This window comes from Eschrichtius robustus, chromosome 8 (genome assembly GCF_028021215.1).
Source record: "Eschrichtius robustus isolate mEscRob2 chromosome 8, mEscRob2.pri, whole genome shotgun sequence".
NCBI classification, from domain to species: Eukaryota; Metazoa; Chordata; class Mammalia; order Artiodactyla; family Eschrichtiidae; genus Eschrichtius; species Eschrichtius robustus.
The window spans coordinates 100,775,730-100,799,355 of NC_090831.1; the positions used below are offsets into that span (position 1 = coordinate 100,775,730).

Here is a 23,626-nt window from a genome sequence, read left to right on the forward strand (position 1 = left end):
GGCTATGTGAACTTCAAGGTTCCTATAAGGATCCTTGCTGGTGTCTGAAAAAGGACCCAAAAGGCACTACATAATATTAAGCAACCTTCATAAAATTCGAAGGAGATGATATACTTAAGGATTATGATTATAAATCAGATATAATTATTCCTGGAAATAAGGGGACTACAGCCCATAAATATGTCATAAATAATGCTTTGAGTTCATAAAAGAAGAAAGGGGGTACCAGAGTTTGAAAAGATAAAGACCTGAGGGGTAGATGAGACGGATCATGCTTTAAGTATCTCCTTACCTCAGTAATGTTTCACACACCGTTAAAGGCTCGTGCTGAAACACATGTGAAATTGTCAGTATCAATGAGTATTTAGGAAAAGGGTGTCTTTTTAAGATGATCTCTGACTGATTGCTTTAAAAAATCAGTAGTATTTTTAAAATAGTATCATTCATCTTGCCTCTGGTTAGATATTCATAAATGAAAGGAGTTAGAGGCCTCTGACCAGTTCTTACAGAAGACAGTAAATAGTTAGTCTCAACACTAAATAGAAGTCTCAGAAAAGAAAGGAAAGACAACATCTGTAGATAAGAGAACCAGCTGCTTTTGTCAGAGAGAAGAGTTCACAGGCAGCCGGGTTTGTGTGCAATTGCTCAGGGGAGCTCAGGGGGGGCACTGGTAACTGGGGAGACAAGAGGTTGTCCATTTAATGTGTCAACCGAGTGAGATTTATTTTTGTGTCAATTACGAGCACTCCTAGCTTTCTTCAACAGGGATTACAGGACCCTCCTCTCCTTTCTCGAAACTTTGCCTGCCTGGCCGCCAGATCTGTGATGCAAAAGCAGGAGAATTGGTAGAAAGTGGTCCAAATAAAACCTCCAAATTCAGCCTCTTGGAGTCAGGAAGGGTTAAGGTCATTTAAAGTGAGTTGAGACATTTAGCATCTGGGGTAGCTGAAGGGTTTGAGATGGTCGAGGATTAGAAGAGGGGTCTTTTGATAATTGTCTCTGTGGGTTATGAGTTGAATCTCCTTTAATGTTATTTGAAAGCTGCAGGTCAAATTTGTAATTCTTTCTTGAGGACTCTGGTAGCTCCGCTTTGCTTCCTTGACTGTGGCTTCTCACAGGAACTGGAGTACTTGTGACGCCTACTTAGATTTAGAATGAACTCATCTCTGCCAACAGTTCTTCAGCACTTACCTTGTGCCAGACACTGTTAACCATTGTGCTTGCCACCAGGGCTTCCATTGTGCTCATCGGTCTTTGCAAACTGGGTGAAAACAAAAGGAGGGAAGAAGAGGAGGGGGAATGATAGAACAAAAGAGAAAAGGACAAGAGCAAGTTGGAGGCAGAAAAGAACTCTGAACTTGTCATCAGACACTGGCATTCATCATCCTCATCGTGACCACTCAAGACGTGGCCTCCGCCTTCCTCAGTAGACTTAGTCCTTGCTTCCACGCATATGCACACATGTACACACACACGCGTGCACGCACACACACACACTCCACACCGAGTGTTTCGGCTCCTCAAGCATGCCATGCTCTCAGTCACCTCCAGGTCTTTGAGGTCACTGTTCCCTCTTCCTAAAGAACACTCTCCCACTACCCCCTCACCTGCGTAACTTCTGGTCACCCTTCAAGTGTTAGATTAAATGCAGTTTTCTCTGGGAAGATTTAATTGACACCCTGGGCTCAGTTGTCTTTTCCTGCTACGAGCTCCTGTAACATTGTCTGGTGCCCTCATCCGGGTCCCTCAAGAGATACCAGCTTTGGTTGTCTGTCTCCCCTGCTAGACTAATGTCTGTGGAAGCAGGCACGGGGGAGGGAAGTCTGCATGCCTCACTCCGGTACCCCAAATGCAAAGCACCGTGCTCAGCACACAGGAGACTCTCAGAAAACCTCTCACGCGTGAATGAGTGAGTGATGTTTTTGTAGGATTTGGATGCTCCCAGATGGTCCCTTCAGGACTGAGACGTTCATTCCTCCGGGCTGCTGCGAGTGTGACCTGAGTCCCAGCAGGAATTGCCTTCTGGGCAGAGCCTCAACCAAGACTCAGCCCCCTTTCCTTAATTTGGGCCGTCTCAGAAGGGCCACCCCAGCTCTAGAACTCCCGGTGGGATCAGCAAAAGCCTCTGTTGCAACGATGTTGCAGCTCAACTTCTCTCTCTATCCAGCGTGTAGGCCCTCACTCCCCTGGAGGAGCTGATCCCCAGGGCACTTTCCTGGTGGCCCCCTGCATGCAAATTTCTGACTCAGAGTCTATTTCCCAGAGAACTGAACTTTCTCTGTAAAACACTTACTGTAAAGTTTCTTCTACCTTTTATAATTGGACACATTAAAGTTCAGAGGATACTGTCACCAACCACGAAAAGGCCTACAAATGGTACTGAGCACCTTGAGCATTATTTTTCAGGGGATGGCAGAGACCAAATTCCCATCTGTCTCTTTTCCTCCAGGTTTTTCCTTTATGAGCCTTTTCTACTCACTACATTTATTTGGGGGGCAGGGGGCACACTCTTCTTTGAATGTCACATAAAAATAGTTATGCAAGCACAGTGGAGAAGACAGAAAATTAGATGTCTTTGTACTGCTTCTTTTACCTTGCAGGTGGATTAATAAATGCAAGTAATTATTTGCTGTTTTACCTGGAAAATGAAAACAAATTTTTTTTTTGTTCTTTAGAAAAGACAAGGGGAGTTCAATTCCCTCCCTGTGTTAGTTTGGGTTCTCAAAGAGACAGACACCATGACAGGGTTAGCCGAATAAAGGGATTTATTAGAAAGAATGTTTGAGAAGAATAAAAAGGAGGGGGCAGGAGTAGGCGAGAACAGTTTCAGACCACACCACCCAATGCATATCACTCAGTCTTGCACGAAATATTTTGTGAATGTCTACTCTGTACTGGGAACCGTGTTGGACTGTAATGTGTCTGATATAAAGGGAGTAGAAGAAGGATGGATGAGGTAGGAAGAGTCTCAGACTATGGGTCAGTCTGAGAAGGTCTTGGCCAAGCCGATGAGGCATCCTGGAGCCGGAGTACTTGGTGGAGGAGTACCTCTTCTCAACAGTGGACCTGAACTAGAACCCCCGCCGAGCTCCATCATTGCCTCAGACACAGCTGGGGAGGGAGGGAGGAATATGATTTAGAGAAGCAGCAGCTGGAGCCTTCACTCAATTCTGGGGCTGCCCGAAGCACACTCCCCCTCTCTGTTTCCCCACCCTGTTTGCCAACCAGCAAACCTCACTCTGCTCAGGAACCCCTCTTGAAGTCTCCTTGTCCAGCTGTCCCCCTGCCCCTCCAGAGCTATTCCCTTTTCTCTCCCAGCCCAGAGCCTGGTATATTTACCTCCAATAAAGGACTTAGTAAATATTTACATATCTGTTTCTCCTATTTGAATGCAATGTCTTAAGAGCAGGTACCATGGTTTATTTATCCTTGTATTCCTGTCCCCCAGCACAGAGCTAAAAACAAAACATACTAATTAATACTCAAATGCCTAAAAGAATAAGAATTCAAATAGATGGAGCTAGAATTTGTGATTTTCAAGTCTTGGTTTTTAAATTGAGAATCTTAGCTACTTCACTGGATCTCTGTGGGCAATAAACCTAACTGCTTTTCATAGAAGAAAAAGTTCCAAACTGTGTGTCACTATAGATATTGATATATTGCTATTTTATATTTACATCAGTGTTTATATAAGGGGAACATGAAAATTAGAACACATCTTAAAGAAATTAATTCTTTATCTTACAATAAGATCAATCTTTAAAAAAGATGACATTTACATGATTTTACCTAAATTATTAAATCATAAAAGTCTTCTTAATCAAAATTCTCATTGTTCTCTTTTCCAATACAGAGTGAAGTTCAGAATTTATGGAAAGAAAATTTGATTATTCTGGAAGCTGCAAAAATATATGGCTATGAAGTGGTTGACACATTCACTATAACAATGGGGCGATACAAAGAATTTTTGCAGGGGACGTGCGGATGTCATTTTCATGAGGTATTTATGCTGGCTCTCTGATTTTTGTAGATTTTGATTTTTGTAAATTTCTCATTATATCTTTAACTGCATTGTCAGTCTTACTTTGCATTAAAGAAACCATGTCCGGAGGAGATTGAACAATGTGTTCATCATCACTCAGCCAAAGCAGGTAGCAGTCCCAACTCGAGGTTCTACAAAATGAAGCGTGTTAGAATAATTTACTGTTTATGTAGACACCTGAAAACCAGAATCACTGGTCAACACAAGCAGGAAGATGGGAACCTGGAGAGCACTTGTCTTTTCTAATAGACTCTGAGCCTTCCCATCAGAAATTGTATCCAAAGAAGGTGGCAAATGTCTTAGTGGAGCTTGAAAATCAAGGCTAAATTGATGAATGAGCTTCCTCCACTGGTTTATCCAATGCATTAACCAGAGGGCCTGTGGTGTTTGTCTGTTTTCCTTTGTTTGGTTTGTTTTTTTTTTGTTTTTTGTTTTTTTGGCTGCACCGCGTGGCTTATGGGATCTTAGTTCCCAGACCAGGGATCGAACCTGGCCCCGGCCAAAGTCTAACCACTGGACCACCAGGGAATTCCTGAAGGGCCTGTGTTTTGAATAGTTTTTCCTTCCTAGTGGTGGAAATGATTTTATTTGTAACCAGAAATTAAATAGTCTTAGCTGAGAAGGTGATAGCAGAAAATTTTTTTTTTCCTTCCCCCCGCCCCATACTTTCAGACTCTGTGGATTATTTCCTCCTTACACTTGCATAAAATCTTGGTAAGTCCCAAAATTTTAAAGCCACTTTCAGACAATAATAGGACTCCAATCACTTTCAGGCACAAGAAGACTCTCACTTCAGAACTAAAACTGCCCAGTCCTGTGTTACAACCGCATGAAGTTATTTCCTTCCCCCAGCTCAGGCCTGCCTCAGTCTCAAAAGCCCAAAGTAAGAGAGAGGGTGCAGGAGGCTTCTTTCCTTTTTCCCCATTGTGCTTTGCTACTCTTCTCCCATCCCTTTCTTCATTGGGTCAGGTTAGGGAGATGTTAAGGGCAACAAAAGTCGGACCTGAGTGGCATAAGCATAACCTATCGATGTGCTTTCTGGGCATAACATGCTGATTCTTTCTTTCGAAGGTGCTCTTGTGGACTTGCTTGAAGACACTCCCACCGAGCCCTCTGATAATAGCTTCTTTGACGGAGGCAATGTCTCCCTTACAGCTGCATTCCTTCCTTGCCCCCTTGGCTTCCAACTGTCCATCCCTCTATTGGGGGTCACATTGCTTCTCCAGGCTTCCTCTTGGAAAATATTCAGCATAGCACCAGGCTCGCTACACTTAGTTGCCCCCGTTTGGTCCACAAGAAACACCCAAGCATCCTTGCTCCACTGTTGGTAGAAATAGAGTGAGCTCCCAGTGAAGCCCTGTCTCTTTTTTCTCTCTTTCTCTCTCTAGCTCTCACTCTCACTCTTGCTCTCTCACTCTCTCTGCCACCTTAAAGCTGATCTATAGCCATGGTGTCTCATACCAGTTCTAATGCTTCCAATCCCCAAAGGGCACATGTCCGCCTCTCAAAGTTGGTCTCTTGAAGTCCTGTCTCACTTGGCTTAAAGCAAGGATGAAGCAACTGCCCAAGATGGAGGAAAACCGTAAAGTATTGGGGAAATGTCCTTCACAGAAATTCTTTCTCTTCCTTATTCTCCTTTTCCCAACACCTAATCAGACAAGGGTTTGCTAAGGTGGATTTTGTCCACACTTTTGCATACATTGCCCGGACATTGCTTTGGACTATGAGGTTACTAGGCTACTGTTGTTGGCTTTAGATTTCAGGAGCTTCAGCTGAAACTGCAATGGAGATTGTCTCGTTTGACCGTCCTGTCAGATACTGATCCAGTTGTTCTTTCTAGTGTGGCCCCCTTTGTAAACCAGAGTGCAGTCATGAGTGGGTTGACTAGTGAGGTGACAACTAAAGGTTTCTTCTGATCCTGTTTTTCAGCCCTAAGATGACTATCAGAATCCATCTTGATCCTCAGATTTTTATGAATATCCAAAAGTTATTGACACTGCATTGGTTCTTCTGTATGTTCTGCTAATGAATTCATGTTATATTTTTGTGTGGCAATGGAACTGCATCTCAGAGAAGCAAGAGCCTCCACCGACAGCTGAGAGCATGGCATTTTAGCAACTTGAAGCTTGGCCATGCTGTTGCAGATCAGATTTTTAAGCTGTAGGATACTGTGTGTCTACTTACTTCTTCCATAAGAAAATATCCTTCCAGTGCCTTTCCTATTTGCAAAAGGTCAAGGCTTAGAAATACAAGAGCAGGTAGCTTGGAAGAGGAAGAAACTGAACTTGCAGCTGAGCCAACCCAGTATCACCATAACCATTTTGGCTGTAAAAAGAAGCCAAAGGTTGCCAAACCCACAGAAAATGGGGGCTTTGAAAGACAACATACATATGACAACATACAGAGGTTTTTTGCCTCTTTTAGAAAAGGTTTACTTATTTATTTTTACATAATGTGTCTCCAGTTAGTATTTTGGGGGAGGGTACCTGTTTTTCTTTTTTCAGCTTTAGTGCTCTGGAAGTCTAAAAAAGAGAAGTCCTCTACTGATTTCCCACGTGGCTCCAATTAAAAACAAAATATGCGGGAATTCCCTGGCCGTCCAGTGGTTAGGACTCCACGCTCTCACTGCTGAGGGCCCGGGTTTGATCCCTGGTCGGGGAACTAAACTCCCACAAGCCACACAGTGCGGCTAAAACAAAATAAAAAATAAAAACAGAAGATGCCCTTCCCACATGATTGTCACAGGATCAACCAGTTGACAGTAAGAGTCATGGAATTTGAGAACTACAGTAAAGACTCTTTGAGCCATCAGAACTAGAATATTGGCTTATAATTATTACTAATAAAAACCATCCTTAATTTTCATAATCATGATTTAAGCATGTCAGGTAAAATTACTTCACTTATTTGATTTTATAATTTTTTGTGTGCAATTATTACATACAAACTGTGTTTTATTAAACCCTATTTCTAATGTGTGCCATCTTGATGGCAAGCTATATAGGTATCACCCAAATGATCTCTGTTGATTCTCGAGCAGTGTTATCCATTTTGATGTTTTCATGTTGGAGCTGAAATACTTCTGGAAGCATTCGCCTTTCCAGTTACAACATAGAACTGATAAGATCATCTTTCTCAGCTGACTCCCTTTATCACAAAGTCTCTAAGCCCATTCATCACTTGGGCATAATTGTTGCTTAACTCTTGAACAATTTGTACCACTTGTACCTCAGGAAGTTTCCAGTGCTGACGTGGATGTTTTATAATCTTTCTAAACAATCACCCAACATCTTGAGTCACTGTTAGCTTATTATAAACAATCAAGAAAATCTAAAGCTTTTTGCAAAGGATGATTTGATGATGAATGTGACAAGCTGAGAAAACCTAGATTATTGGTCTCATACAAAACATTAAAGGCAGAAATTCATTAATAACAACCATTTCTTCCTCTGTGCTGGACTCAGGAGCTGGGAAAGGAATTTGTCGTACAGTGAAAGCAAGCATGAAGATCTACTGTATTAGAGCAGTAAGAATTTGGGTTTGGGAGCCTTATATCTTTTCGTGTTCAATTAAACCATTCCCACTATAGATTCATAGATACCTGAGAAGGATTGCTGTAATCATCACAGTGAGATCTTGAAGTGTTCTCTTTGATTTGTGGTGAGAATTCTATCCTAGACATAACAAACCTGCTCCAGTGGGCTCTTGCTGCCATAGGTGAGATTAAAGGTCTTGGGGTGTCTCTTTCATCTGTCAAGTCACCAAGAGAGGATATGCTGCCACCATGAATCTATAAACAATTTCCCAACTGGTATGTATCAATTTCGCCTAAAATGTTCCTGCTGATTAGAAAAGCAGGTGTTTCTCTTCATGGGTAGAAGTGGAATTTGTTTTCCCAGTGTTTATATAGGACAACAAACAGGATCCAGGTAGCTCTCGCCCAAGAGTGGTTTTGGATGGTGCCTTTAGTTATGTGGCAAACATCTACTGTGAGTGAGCTAAAACCTGGAAAGGATACAAACATATTACCAGCCCAAACCTGGCTGCAGAAGGGGCAAATCCACAGCCAACTGTTATGTGATTATTAGTCAGTCTAACCAGTTGCACAAACTTTCTATGATGTCTCTGTTTTCTGGCAGATGTCGCTCTAGCTTTTGACTCAGTCAAAAGCAAAACAAAACAAAACACAGAAACCTTCCGGCATAACTGCCCAGCTCTAATATCAACAGGTTTCCTTTGATTCTTGCACCTTGGAAAGAAGAGGTTTGCAGTTCTTTGCCAGAGATGATTTCCTGTTATTATTTAATCTTAATTAAATTAACAAAAGCTTATCTGGCCTAGAAATGTTTTCCTTCTGTTTTGTGGACCTAAAGGTTTTCTCTTTTTCCTTCAAACTTTCAAAGTTTATTATGAACACAGTTGAAGAAAAAAGCCTTTAAATTCATCTGTCTAAAAAACTGAAATATTGACTTTTCAAGAAAAAATAACTGATTCAAGTATAGTTATCTTACATAGCAGATCCCAGAATTTAACTATCAGCATGGCTATTTTTAATAAATTAGTAATAGAAATCTAATTCAACAAATTTTTGAGTGTCTATGTAGGCATTGTACTAACTGCTGTCAAATGAAGTAGGAAAACATTTTGTAGAATTCCTATAAGCATCTCAAACTCAACATGTTTCCAAATTGAGAATTAATATTCCCCTTACGCTCTCTTGTTCTCTTGTATTCCTGAATTTACTCTCTTGCACTGTCATTTACAAGCTAGGGTCACCCTTGACTCCTCCTTATCTTTCTTCAGCCCCCTAGCAACTTCCAAGCAGCTAGTTACCAAATCCTGTTTACCTCGTAAATATTCTTCCAAGTCTTTCCCCTATACTCTGTTCCACTTGCCTCGACCACGTTTATTCTTTTACTTGATTGTCCAGTATTTATCTTTTGAGTCCAGTTCTTGAGCTAAACAGCAATAATGCAAAAATAAATAAGACACATTTTCTACCTTTAACACATTGTAGTCAGAGAGTCAGACATAAAAATCCATACTATGAAACAATACGTTAAAGAGATATAATAAGGTATTGTAATAATACCAAGAAGGGGCACCTAATCCAATCTGAGGATTGAGTGAACCTCTCCTTGAAAACTACCCAAGTTTATTATTAAAGGATGAGTTGGTCCTAGTCAAGTAGTAAGATAATAGCAGAAGGAACCATTCCAACCCCTAAGACAATGTGAACCAAAGTAGCTTTGAAATAACCTGATGTTCTCAGGAAATCACAAGCAATTCTGTATATTGTAGCACATCAATTATAAAAGGGGACTGGGAAAAGTAGGCTAGGGCCAGATCATGGTAAGAGCTTAGACTTTATCTTCTAAGTGATGGAGAGTCAATGAAAGCTTTTGGAGAGAAGTGAGACGATCGCATCTTTGTTTCAAATAGGTAAGTCTGAGAACCATGAGGAGGGAAGGTTTGAAAAGGACTCAGCCAGGGAGAGAAGTTAGGAGACTTTTTCAGAAGTCAGGTAAGAGATGATAAAGGCTCACCCAAACCTGGACAGAGACAGCAATCATAAGAGAGAAGCAGACAAATAGAAGCCCTATTAAATATGTATCTGTAGATCTTATGAGTGGCATGAGGGAGTAGGAAGAATCAAAGCTGATTCCTAACTTGGGTGACGGATTAGAGAACTGAACCAGCAATTGAGACAGAGAGTAACTGAGAAGCTACAGGCTTAGGGAAAAGATGAATTCCGTTTTGAACGTATTGTGTTTGAGATGCCTGTGGAACATCCAGGTGGAGCATCCTAACAGGCAGTTGGAGATACGCATCTGAAGCTTGAGCGACAGGGTGGGGCTGGAGATTAAAAAGTTGGAAGTCCTCAGAAAATAAGTAATAGTCGAAACGATGAAAATAGATCATCCAAAGAAAGTGAGAAGAGTAAGAAGAGTTGAGGAAGGAACCCTTGGAGACACCAATATTTAAGCCAAGTTGGGAGAAATAGGAGCATTTGAATTTAGAGAATAAACTGTTAGAGGAAATCTCTAGTAGAGTGGGGTGCCATGGAAAACCAAAAAGTGAAAATGTGTAAGGAGAGATCGAAACAGGGCTAATGTTGTCCAGTGTGATAGATAACTCTATTAAGACAGGGATTTTAAAATAGTCATTGGTTTTTGGCATTGATAAGGTCCTTTCTTACCATATTAAGAGTAGTTTCAGTAAAGTATTGAGGGCAGGGAGTAAACTACAATAGAATGAAGAGGTATAAGAAGTGAGAAAAGGTAAAACCTTTCAACAAGTAACAATAAGAAAGAGGGGAAGATATTGGATTTAGAAGAGAAAGTGATCTAGGGACAGTTTATAGGAGGAACAACTTTGGCATGTTTATGGGCAGAGGGGGAATAGTTAATACTAAGGGGTAGAGTGAGTATACAGGAGTGGGTAGGGCTGGTAGAGGAAGGCCCCTGACAATGTGGGAGAGGACCGGGTCAAGGACACTGGTAAATAGTTGGTAGGATGCTGGTAAATGAACAAGGTGAGATGGAAGGTCTTCTTCCCTGTCATTCATTTGCCCTAGACTATTACAACGTCTTCCTCTTGGAACCTTCACTCTGAACTACTTGAGTTCATCTTTCCTGCCCCCACCAAGTGTAATGTTTCTACACTGCAAATGGAATGGTGTCACCTGAAATCTTTCGATGGCTCTGTAACTAAAGAAGAGTCACAGAAGCTTTCACTACCTACCATTCCCACACCCCATTTTTTGGAAGATAATTCTAAACAGTCCTTTCTGTGTAAAATAATTCATGTTCATTCCATCTGCAAGTGAATTCTAGCCTTCTCTAGTGGCCGATTAGATTCAAGATCGGTGCCTGGTGAGAATGAACTCATGAGCCATAATGGAGCCCAACCTTTCCTGAGATGGACTGGTACCAAATCCTCTTCCAAAGGGACCATCCTCTGTGGAATGGTGGATACCCAATAACATCAGGGTATCTCTCTTAAGAAGGACAGTTATAATGGAGGATGCACAAAGAAAAGTGTCAGTCACTCTATGTTGCACTGGTACTATATCCCCAGGAGGCAGTTATCCAGCCCAACCTCTGCAGTACTGGAACATGGAATGTCAACATGCCTTAGAAAGAGATGCTGACCCATCACTATTTCGTCTCATATTCTGTGCAATGAATGCTTATTTCTGGAGGTTTCACTACCAACCTTTAAGTGCCAAGCTGAGATGGACTTTGAACTGCTTTGATTAGCATTTTTCCTACTTTAGGTTTTAGCGTTCTAGCCTGGTGAAAACAGGATCTGGGGTTTGGGAAATACTGTATCCCCCTCCACTTTAAGGATTCTTAAATAGTATTAGTATATTAAATGATCCCGAAAGCCCTTACAGCAAAGAAACGGTTTAGCTTAGTTTGACCCAGGTTTTCCCAAAATGTTGGCCACAGAACCACTTTTCTTTTTTTAATAACAGCTATTAACACCTCAGTAAACACACTTTGGGAAAACTAGCATAGACAATAAGGCCTAAAATCACGCTCGGAGTACAGATTAAATGTGGCAGATTGACCACAAGCATGTATCTTCTCTTCCACTTGAAACTCCACGAAAAAGACTTTAAAGACATAAATCTTCACCACCACCACCACCACCCAAAAAAAAGACAGAATAAGAAATAACTCATAACAGGCAGAATTCATTTTAAGAAGTTTGACTTAGCCTGCAAAGGAATTTACAATGTAAAGTGCCTAACAAGGACCTACTGTATAGCACAGGGAACTATACTCAATATCTTATAATAACCTATAATGTAAAAGAATCTAAAAAAGAATAGATATATATATGCACGAATCACTTTGCTGTACACCTGAAACTAACACAACACTGTAAATCAACTATATTTCAATAAAAACTAAAAAGTATATTAAAAATTTGTTCCTAGCTTTAAAAAATAAAAGTTCATATTTTCCCTAAAAAAAAAAAAAGTGCTTAGAGAGGAGAAACACCAATTATAGGAGGGGCACCCTTGACCCACGGATCCTCTGAATGGCTCAGACCTGAAGGAGCCACGTGCTGAGGAAGGCAGGGCTACAGCACACGTCAGAAAACAATTGGTTAAAAGTCTGTGTGCAAAACTGGTGGACCCTGAGTCCCTTACCCCAGCCCATGCAGTCAAGAACCTACACCCATACATATGATTTCTTTTAAAGTTGAACAGAGAGTCTAGACTCAGAAACACAGGGAAAGCAAAGAGCAAACTAATCTAGAAGCTGAAATCAGAAAGCCGAAAGTGAAATTGGCTGCTGAAAAGTAGAGCCCCTAAACTTCTCCCCAAGCCCCCTAAATGGTCAGTCATCTGCCACCTCAGACAGGATGCTGGAGAGCTCTTCTGACAAGAAATGCAATGGCCTAGTAGAAGATCTCTTTTAAAAAGGCCAGGATAGTGCTGGGCAAATCCCTACAATGATTCCAGCAGTGAGAAATGTTGGTCCACACAAATCGTTTTCTAAATAACATTTTAGTGCCATATATATATATATATATATATATATATATATATATGTATTTTTTTTTTTTTTTTTTTTTTTTTTTTGCCTCACTGTGCATCTTGCAGGATCTCAGTTCCCCTACCAGGGATTGAACCCGGGCCACGGCAGTGAATGAAAACTCAGAATCCTAACTACTAGGCCACCAGGGAACTCCCAATAGTGCCATATTCTTAAATAAAAATTCTAAGTTCAGGAGAGATGGATGGAAACAAACACCTGTGAGTTAAGATCAAAATAGATTCCAAGACACAACATGTCCATCTAAATAGAGCAGGGAAGTAACGTAGCTTGAAATCAATTAGACTAACAAAGGTTATTCAAATAGTATCAAGAATCCAGTTACATGAATACTCACCCACTTAGGAAACTGAGTTTAAGACAGGGAGTTAGTCTCTGGGGAACTGCGTAGAAGTGCAAGATAGAACCAACAGTTTAACATGAAATTGGTAAACTACTGATCTGTAGTTCCCTGTAATGAATCTTCCCACTTCAGAGCAGAATTTGTTCCCAAAGTCGGGAACTGAGCTCTGACTGGGGACAGGAATGAAAAAGCCTCAGCTGTCCGGTAAAAAGGGTTGAAGATTTGGAGGTAGGATGGGAGACAGAGACACTGCATATCTGGAAACACCAAAAACAAAAAGAAAAAAACAAATCCTCATTCCTAAAGAAAACTTTAGTCTTGCCCTCTAATCCTCAGCATCTTTGACCCATTCAGAAGTTGGACTCCCTTCACTCAAAACATAGCTTGTTTCATGTGGCCATAATTAAATATTGGGGGTGGGGGGGTAGATGAAAGAATTCCTTATTATCTGTAAAAATTGCATGATTTCCTGAAATGAAATTATAAGGACTGGCTTCTAGCTATTGTCTGTCACTTTATTTTTATTCTATTTCTGTGAATTCTTAAACTACTTTTGCAGCTGGTCATAACTTTTGTGACTGGATCTTGGATTGAATGCAGAATGACTATACCAAAGAAAAAGTACTTCAATAATATACATTTATCTTAAAAGACTGTGTTAGCAGGTTTTGCCTGGTCAAGCTCATGTTTTCTAGCCTTAAAAAACAATTACCCTCATTCCTCAGACCCTACCCATGATTGTGAAACACATTTGTAATCAGAACATTCCCCCCTAATCTGGTCTAGCGATTTTGGAACACTTGCACCACTGAAAATTGTTTTCTATTTTGTTCTGTGGATCTGGAACCACATCAGAAGTTCCTTGGGTGTTATTCAAGTCAAGATCAGTTTTAGAAAAGGTATTTGCTTGTAATCTGCCTGACACTTTTCCAATTCACCAAGCTTTCCCTTCTTATATTGGCTTTTTGAAAATTCATAGTACACCAGACACTATAAAACTCTTAGAGGAAAACACAGGAAGAACACTCTTTGACATAAATCACAGCAAGATCTTTTTTGACCCACCTCCTAGAGTAATGGAAATAAAAACAAAAATAAACAAATGGGACCTAGTGAAACTTAAAAGCTTTTTCACAGCAAAGGAAACTATTAACAAGACGAAAAGACAACCCTCAGAATGGGAGAAAATATTTGCAAACGAATCAACGGACAAAGGATTGATCTCCAAAATATATAAACAGCTCATGCAGCTCAATATTAAAAAAAAAAAACAACCCAGTCAAAAAATGGGCAGAAGATCTAAATAGACATTTCTCCAAAGAAGACATACAGATGGCCAAGAAGCACATGAAAAGCTTCTCAACATCACTAATTATTAGAGAAATGCAAATCAAAACTACAATGAGGTATCCCCTCACACCAGTTAGAATGGGCATCATCAGAAAATCTACAAACAACAAATGCTGGAGAGGGTGTGGAGAAAAGGGAACCCTCTTGCACTGTTGGTGGGAATGTAAATTGAGGGGGGGGTGGTGGTGTGATGAATTGGGAGATTGGGATTGACATATATACACTAATATGTATAAAATAGATAACTAATAAGAACCTGCTGTATAAAAAAATAAATAAAATTAAATTAAAAAAAAAAGACACAGCCACTATGGAGAACAGTATGGAGGTTCCTTAAAAAACTAAAAATAGAATTACCACATGATCCAGCAATCCCACTACTGGGCATACACCCAGAGAAAACCATAATTCAAAAAGACACATGCACCCCAATGTTCATTGCAGCACTATTTACAATAGCCAGGACATGGAAGCAACCTACATGCCCATCGACAGATGAATGGATAAAGAAGATGTGGTACACATATACAATGCAATATTACTCAGCCATAAAAAGGAATGAAATTGGGTCATTTGTAGAGACGTGGATGGATCTAGGGACTGTCATACAGAGTGTAGTAAGCCAGAAAGAGAAAAACAAATATTGTATATTCACGCATATATGTGGAATCTAGAAAAATGGTACAGATGAACTGGTTTGCAGGGCAGAAATAGAGACACAGATGTAGAGAACAAACGTATGGACACCAAGGGGGGAAAGCAGCGGGGCGGGGGCGGGGGGGTGGGATGAATTAGGAAATTGGGATTGACATGTATACACTAATAAGTATAAAATTGATAACTAATAAGAACCTGCTGTATAAAAATAAATTAAATTTTTAAAAGAGAAAATTCATAGTTATTTTAGATGCAGCAATTAATTGACATGGTAACACATTCATTCTGATGACTATTTATGTGAAATCAATTTTGAGTGTTGAAGTTACATGAATTTAATAGTAAAAGTTGCCATGTACTTTTGCCCTGTAATTTATAACACTTTTTCATTTGTTTGGGGAGTCTTACAATAGCCATTGACCCAAACAAGTCAAGTTGAATTATGGGCATTTGTATGCCTTCTAAAATGTCTGTGTGCCCAAGTCCTTAATTATATAGAGATGTGGAAAGATATACAATCATAAAGTGGGAGACCTCTTAGCATATAAGAAGCCTAAGAGAAAGCAAAAGTTACTTCTACACACCAAAGCACAGAATTTTTGTTGGACTGAGTCACAGAAAAATGTGATCATCTACATAACCTGTAATATCTTATCCCCATTGCAGCCCCTGATTCCAGCTCCGAAATTACTCCTCTCCAAGTTTCCATAGATACTATAATAAAAATCTATTACTGTTTTGAAACACTATAATCTTTGCTTAAAAGTCTATTCCTATTTGTAACTTAATCTAAATTTGAACATTGCTGTGAGAAAAAAAATTTTTTATTATTACACTTATACTTGTGATTAGGGAACAATGCTGATCTAACAGGTTATCACAATTTATGGAGACCAATTGTCCTTCACTCTCTCTTCCTAATTTTAAATATAATTTGACACAGCAAAGTCACAAAAAGAAAATAATGACAACAAAACTAAAGACAAGGGGTTACTTTGGATTATTTTAAAGTGGCAAAAAAGAACAATAAAACTCCAGCTAACACTCATGTTTCAAGCAATGTAAACATTTCCCCGATCACATGGGTATGTGTTATTAACCATATGTAGTAGTTCCTTTTTCCTCTTGGTAGATGCGTCTCTTTCTCAATTGTTGAGTCGTATGCATCCAGATTTAGAGAAGCATTTGGAAGCATCAAGACGTTAGTATTTGTCTCTGATTGAGGTGACCACTGTACACAAACATCTAGAGTCCTTTGTCTCTGGTTCAAGACCTAAATCTTTCACCATTGTTTTCTAATAGCTCATTTTTGTTGTTTACTATTATTATGCCCCAGAGATAAACCTAACATTTGTATTGCTAACACCTCTCTTTCAAAGCCACATTCCAATCTCCACTGTAGTTGGAATTTAGTAACACCAAATGGTCCTCTGATTTTGGAAGGACTCACATGGGCACATTTCTACACATAAGATCAAAGGAAAGAAACAGTTCGCTCTTTACTGTACAGGTATCAAACATCCTTCACTTGCATAACATTTCCAGGACTTAAAAATGTAGCTAACTCCTCTTCCTCCACTTTAGAGTCAATAAGAGTAGGTAAAATACAGTAATATTTTGAAACTCAAAGATAGCAGTTTGACGGCAATACCAGACACCAAATTTTACAAATAAGTTCAAAGAAATAATAGCTGTGTGAACAAGTTATCATGGCCACCATAAATTAGCACTGTCTCCTTAATGTACTTACTAAGGAACTATTCATTACATGGAAACAACATGGTGCCTGACCTTGGGGATCTAGTCTCAGACAATGTCTTTGAAGTCATTTCATTCTTGTTCTTACTTCAAGTATCTTAGACATGTGTCTTTATATAGTCCCCTTGAGGGTAGGGACCATATCTGAGTTACTCCATGTGTTTCCTAACACAGAGAACTCTGAAGATTGAAAGATGGATATTGTATGGCAAAAATAAATCATAAAGTTTAATTTTGTAAGATACAGCATCACTTTGTTTCTCTTCTACTGCTTTTCTATTATAAAAGGATTACATGAATTCTTGCTAATGCTAAACATTTTTAAATAAGTATATACAATAAAAACAAAAATACTTCTGTTTTTACAGTACACACACACCCTCAATTTTCACTCCCTTCTTCATTGGAGACCCTATTAGCAGTTTGGCCCTTAGCTCCATTTTAAACACACACTCTTGATTTTAATCCCGTGTAATTAAAACTATTAGGCTGTCAACATTTATGGTCACTGGATTTATATGACATTGGGTGCTATTTAGAACTACCTTATTTCTCCATGAAAATGTTTAGGGAACAGGCAGTTTATAAAATACATTTTAACCTGCAGTGTGAAAATTTCTGTTTTTTCTACCTCAGTATTGAATTCTGCTTGTAGTTGGCTTATACAGCCAACAAATTGAGTCCATGGTAGGTTGATGGTAGATTCAAGTCCTGTTGATGAATGAATATCTGGTATTGAAAGTATCCTCTCATCACTGCTTTTTTTTTTTCTTTCCAAATGGTCTTGGCTATTTTCCTACATTTATTCTTTAAGATCTGTTTTAGAATTCCTTTGTCACATACCCCCAAATCCTGCTGTGATTAAAATTGGAATAGCTCTTTAATTAACTTGGGATGATTTGACATGTTATGTCTTTCCATTTATTCATGTTTTCTTTTATGTCTCATTAAATTTTTGACGCATTCTTCACCTGTGTCCTATAGATTATCATTGAACTTGATGAAGTTGTTTTAATATTGTAATGAAATCTGTTCTCTAATATATCTCCTATTAATTATTGATAGAATATAGAAAGCTATATAATTTTTAAATATTAACTTTAAAATATCTCCTTATTTTACTGTAGATTCCTTTGAGTTTTCAGGGCAAGCAATCATATAGCTACAAATAATTCTTTGGTAATCTCCTATGACAAAATATTTCATAATATTGAAGCTTAACATTCCTGAAATAAATTGTACGTGCTAGTAATACAGCCCATAATACTGCTAGATTCTTTAAATGCTCCTAGATTCCATTTGCAATAACATTTTGGGAGGATTTTTTTATGTCTGTGTTTTGACAAATCAAAATTGAAATCATTCTTTCTCTGTAGGTTTGTCAGCTTTTAGGATTCATCAGGGTGATACTGGCTTAACAAAGGAATTGGGAAACTCATTATCTTTGATTATTTCCTGAAAAATAGTTTTCAAAGGAAACCAACTGACTTAGGTATTGTTGGGCCAATCCCTGGCATGGCTATGTAGGGGTCAATCTCATATAGCATAATAGAAGCTTTCCCTGTAGGAGGCATTAGGCTGGTCCTCAGAAGCTGGCGGAGACGCCATCATTCCATCTTCCTTTCTCAGAGATCACCTTAGTGATTTAAAAATAGAAGTATATCATCAACCTTCCCACTGTGATCTGGCAAAATACTGACAGTACTCCCAAGTGGAAGCTACATGCTTCAGCAAATACACTGGAAATAGGTATTTTTTGTATATCCCTTGTATGAACCACTTTCAAGATTGCTGTAAGCATTTAAACTAGCATTATCCAACACTGGTAATGCAACATTAAATGCAACCCTGAAATCACACCAAACATTAAAATTTTTAAGGAATATGACCTTTTTGCATTGGGATGAACCTTTTTATATTTTTCATATAATTAGCATGCAAATCATCAGGCAATTGAAAAAGCCAGAACTTAAGATAACATTATATAAACAAAATGAACCTTATTTTGGCTTCAGAACATTGGAATAATATTTTTTCAGGGTTGACTGTAATATTTATGCTTCAGTGTTTCCTAAAGTAAACTTACCTTAAGAATGTTGACTTATCTTGCCATAGGTGAATACAAACCTCCTCCAAAATGGACAAAACCTTCAGGAAAACATTGGTGCACCTCCCCAGCCTATCATATTTAAAGTTATTGTACAACCAAACAGAGGTAGAAGGAGCGGCACATAATAGAAACTTACAACGTTGGGACCTGGAACATTAATCAGTGGTTAACTGCAGACTGAGCTGTAAATTATAATCCATAGGGATTCCTCACCACAACCCGCTGATTTCACTGAACTACTTAAGAGTTACTTCATCTGAGGGCCTGATCGTGAAAAGCCAAACCTCCCATAGTTACAAAAAAACAATTCATTTATTTGGGGTTAGCAGGGTATACTGGCTTTAAAAGGCATTCCTGTTATATTTTTCTTCAAAATGGGAATAGCTTCAATGTTTTTACGATTACAAAGTAATGCACATTCGTTGCAGTAAAATTAAAAAGTCAAGACCAAAAATTTACAAAGAATACATTTTAAATTGCCTATAATTCCTCCACCTAAAGATCACTGCTCTTAACCTTTCGGCGTAGACTGTTACAGAATTTCTATTCAAACAACTCTTCTAAAATGGTTCCCGCTCACTTACAACGTAACTAAAAATACCTACCTTCAAAATAGATCGCATGCTACTTTTTTCAAATATTCTATATTGTTGGAACTGTTTTCATTGCATTGTTTTATATGGGATCAAAAAATACGTACCTAAATCATTACATAGCCCTCAAAAGAATTTTAAAAATCCGTATGTGCTAGTGTTGCTTTCATTAGTCATCAGTAATAAATAATGTGTCCATAGTGACTGAAAATGTCTTACAGTTGCATTAATTTGATGAAATTAAAGATTTGCTATTCATTTGTAAACACACCCAAAAAATTTTTGCCGGTATTTTCTCTTTTCCCTACTTCTCAACCCTCCCGTCCCCCAGTCTCTCTGGGTCCCCACCTCGTTTTCTCTGACTTTTGTTGCTAACTCCCTGAGATATATTAGCCCAGTGATTAAAGCTGACAATTATAGGATTTCACCAAAGTTTTACATACTGTACAAATAGACAATAAATATGGCCTCTTTGTTTTTATGTGTGTGTGTTAATATTCATAAAATATCCATGAAGAGAATCCCAAAGAAACTATAATATATGTTGCTTCTGGGGAGGCTATTGAGTGACTGAAAGTGAGGAGCAGAGATGGGAAGGAAACTTTATATTCTACACTCTTTTATGCTTTATAAATGTTTATACTGTCTATTCAAAACAATTTTAAGGTAAAACTATACATATGTACAAACACTTATAAAGTTATTAGCTTAATAGAGCATAGGCTGCTCCTTCAGATTCCATGACTTACTAAGTGCCCAGAGAAATGAAACTACTAACTGTAACAGCGTCAGCTTATGGGTGTGCAATGCAAAAATATTTTCTCTTTTCTCTGAAAATAGTTGTAGTGATCATTCTATAAAAGGATGCCATGATAGGCTTAGAGTACCATGTTTGAATCAGTGACTCAGCAAAGGCATGTCAGTGTCCTCTGTATGTTAGCGTCTGGCCTAAACACACACACACACACACACACACACACACACACACACACAGCAGTGTGGCAGAGACACTGTCTGAGACTACTCCTTAGTTGCATTAAAGACAGCTGCCCTGAGGTGAGAAAAGGGGCAGAAATTCTAATTTCAACCTTGGTCCTTTTTGAAAGATAAGTTACCTTGGTTCTTGGTCATGTCAATCATATTCGTGCCCTTTGGGCAGCATCTGTAACATCCATGTGCTAGAGATGATTTTTCCAAGTTTGTGAGTTAGGTACCCTGCTCTTTGCAGGTCTCAAATGTCCTTGATTTTACCTCACTATTTTTTTTTTTTTTTGCTCTTTATTTGCAGGTAGTGAAATCAAAATTATCCAAAGAATATCACTTTCTTAAAATGAAACGATCAAGAAATCATATTGTGGGAAAATATTTCAGCAATCAAAGCAAAGTACAACAACGACAACAAGACTCTGTAACAAATGTTCAATCACCGTATCATGTCAGAGGTCCAGTTAATCAGGTTTGCTCTGAAATCCTTCTCAGCAGGATGTGTGCCAGTGAAGGAACTGTGCAGGATCTGCAGAAGGACTGAACTTGGAATAGGATTCAAGTCACTCACCCGGACGATGGTTTAGCAGCCAAATCCTGTGCATTATGTGTATTTTGGTTCCACCGCCCATGCTGAGGCACACCCGCACACACAAACACACCAATGCACACGTAGCTAAAAAAGCCATAACACTTTCTTTTTCTACAGCTTTATAAAGTTAGGATGTGCACGTGGAAATCAGTTGGTTTCAAGATGAAAGACAGAACTAGAAAATGGTGACCTGAAGTGTAATCATAAACTAGATCCACTGTGGCCTGGGTATTGCATTGTGATAATAAAGAGAAATATAGACATTTGAAACATGGGGGGAAAAGATAATGCTCTTGAGTATTGCCTTATCATCTTTATCGTTACCTTAGTATTGGAAAGGGGAAAAAGGGATTACATTACACCTGCAAGTGGGGATTACGCTTGTGCGCTTTACCAGGAGAAAACATGGCGTTGATGAGGCTTTAGGCTTTGTGAATCCAATGCTTATGAAAACCGCTTCTTCCTAGATTCTTAACATCCTATAACTGAAAGGAAAAGAATAGTAATGCTCCTCCAGGGAATTCTAAGAGATTCTGTGAAAGAGATAGGAAGTGTAATATTTTACAGTTAAAACACCAATATATTTCTTTGCATTCTTTGTAGTTTTCATAAACATTCCCTCCTAGCCTGTCTGTGAACTTGGATGGGTAACTGCAGTCTGAGTTGATTAAATATGTAATTTTAAAGTGAGAAACAAAATATAGTTCTTCATGGGTTACTTTATTATGTTTCATTGATGGTATTACTTAAGAAAGCTTTTGTTTGCTGTTAGAGCTCTATATAATTTAAGATTGCAATTATATTTTATGTAAATATTTTGCAAAGGATTAAGCATTCTCAAGTGCGTAGGCATTTATTTCCAGAAAGCATTTGTATATGTCCACATATACTACCCTGTTACTAGTAACTGTATTTTGATTTTCCTGAGCAACTGTATCTAATCCAGATTTAGAAAAGACATATAATTATTTTTTTATAAAACTGTGGCATACATGTAAAACATATCTAATCCTAGTACTGAGAACTTTCTCTTCTATACTTTAAGATAGTAAATTTTTTTATTGTACAAACGCTTTGTTGTGAGATAACATCTCACAGTTACAATGGCTCTTAAAGGATTATTTTCCTTTTGGGGAAAAAGGCTGAGAGGGTTAATTCAGTATTTAGCTGAAATTGCCAAATGTACAAATACCTCAATTTCATTACTATACAAAAACGTAAAACTATTTTGACTGATCAGTTCCTTAGTATGAATATCCACCTCCTTTAAATACTCTATTTTTATATATATTTTTATATGAAAGTAAATATGAATTTATATTTAACGGTCTTAAATTATATCTAGGCACGAATATCACTTGATATAAACAATACATACCTGCATCTGACAGATGATAAATTTTTTAAAAGAATGGTACAGAATTAACTTTTAAAATGAAAGATTTTCTAGTATCTGCAGCTATATGCAAGCATCATTTTTAGGTTTTCAATGGTTTTTTAGTGATATAAAATGTTGCCAATTCATGTAGCTTCTCCATCCTGTTTTAATGTACAGTATTACATATTCTGTAACAGATTTATAGTCAGTGGATGTTTCTTGTAATTTACTGTCAACCTAACTGTAATACACTTCTGACTGAGGTTAGCTTTGCATTTACCTCTTCACCATTGCAATAATGATGGATTTTAGAAACAATTGTAATAATACAATTAATAAATGTCTTACTAGTAATAGTCTGTGTTTAGAGAGTATATATTTTTTCCTTTTTACTGGAGGCATACACCATAGTCAGTGATCCCTTGGCAGAGATATCATCCCATGGATTCAACTACTAGAGTGTGGTTCAATAAGATAAGATATACTTCCTTGCAACCCTGATATTCTCTAAATTTTAATCAAATGAACTCTCTGCTGTACAATGACCAAAGCTTTTGAACACAGTGCAGTGATGAGTTTTGTTTATAAGATAAGGCACTGAAATGCTACTAATCATTTTAGTTACTCCTTAATTGAATAAACTACATTTTATTTACCTTGGGGAAATAAGTGTGTGTATGTTTGTGCACGTGTATGTGTGTGTGCTTAACAAGTTCATAATTTGAATGAGAAAAAATAGAGTATGCATTTTCACATATCTTTCGATGTAAAGGTTAAAGGAAGTGAATTATTTTTGGTAAAAATTGATTAGTATCCAATCTATATAATGAGTTTGGGAGTAATAATATATAATAATATATCCAATCCAATAATGAGTTTGGGAGTGTTCCTCCCTCGGAGAAAAGGGAACCCTCTTGCACTGTTGGTGGGAATGTAAACTGATACAGCCACTATGGAGAACAGTATGGAGGTTCCTTAAAAAACTAAAAATAGAATTACCATATGATCCAGCTATCTCACTACTGGGCATATACCCTGAGAAAATCATAATTCAAAAAGACTCATGTACCACAATCTTCATTGCAGCACTATTTACAATAGCCAGGACATGGAAGCAGCCTAAGTGTCCATCGACAGATGAATGGATAGAGAAGATGTGGCACATATATACAATGGAATATTACTCAGCCATAAAAAGAAACGAAATTGAGTTATTTGTGGTGAGGTGGATGGACCTAGAGTCTGT

General features: G+C 38.3%; 1 protein-coding gene across 1 annotated transcript in view; it reads left to right on the plus strand.

Moving 5' to 3' along the window:
- CPED1 (cadherin like and PC-esterase domain containing 1) overlaps positions 1-22,970 on the plus strand; it is a 296,363-nt gene extending 273,393 nt beyond the window's left edge. The window contains exons 21-22 of the mRNA XM_068549367.1: positions 3,854-4,000; positions 20,715-22,970. Of these exons, the coding sequence (XP_068405468.1) occupies positions 3,854-4,000; positions 20,715-20,954 (387 nt within the window). The 3' untranslated portion in view covers positions 20,955-22,970. The remainder of the gene's footprint in view (positions 1-3,853; positions 4,001-20,714) is intronic.
- The last annotated feature ends 656 nt before the right edge of the window (positions 22,971-23,626 follow it).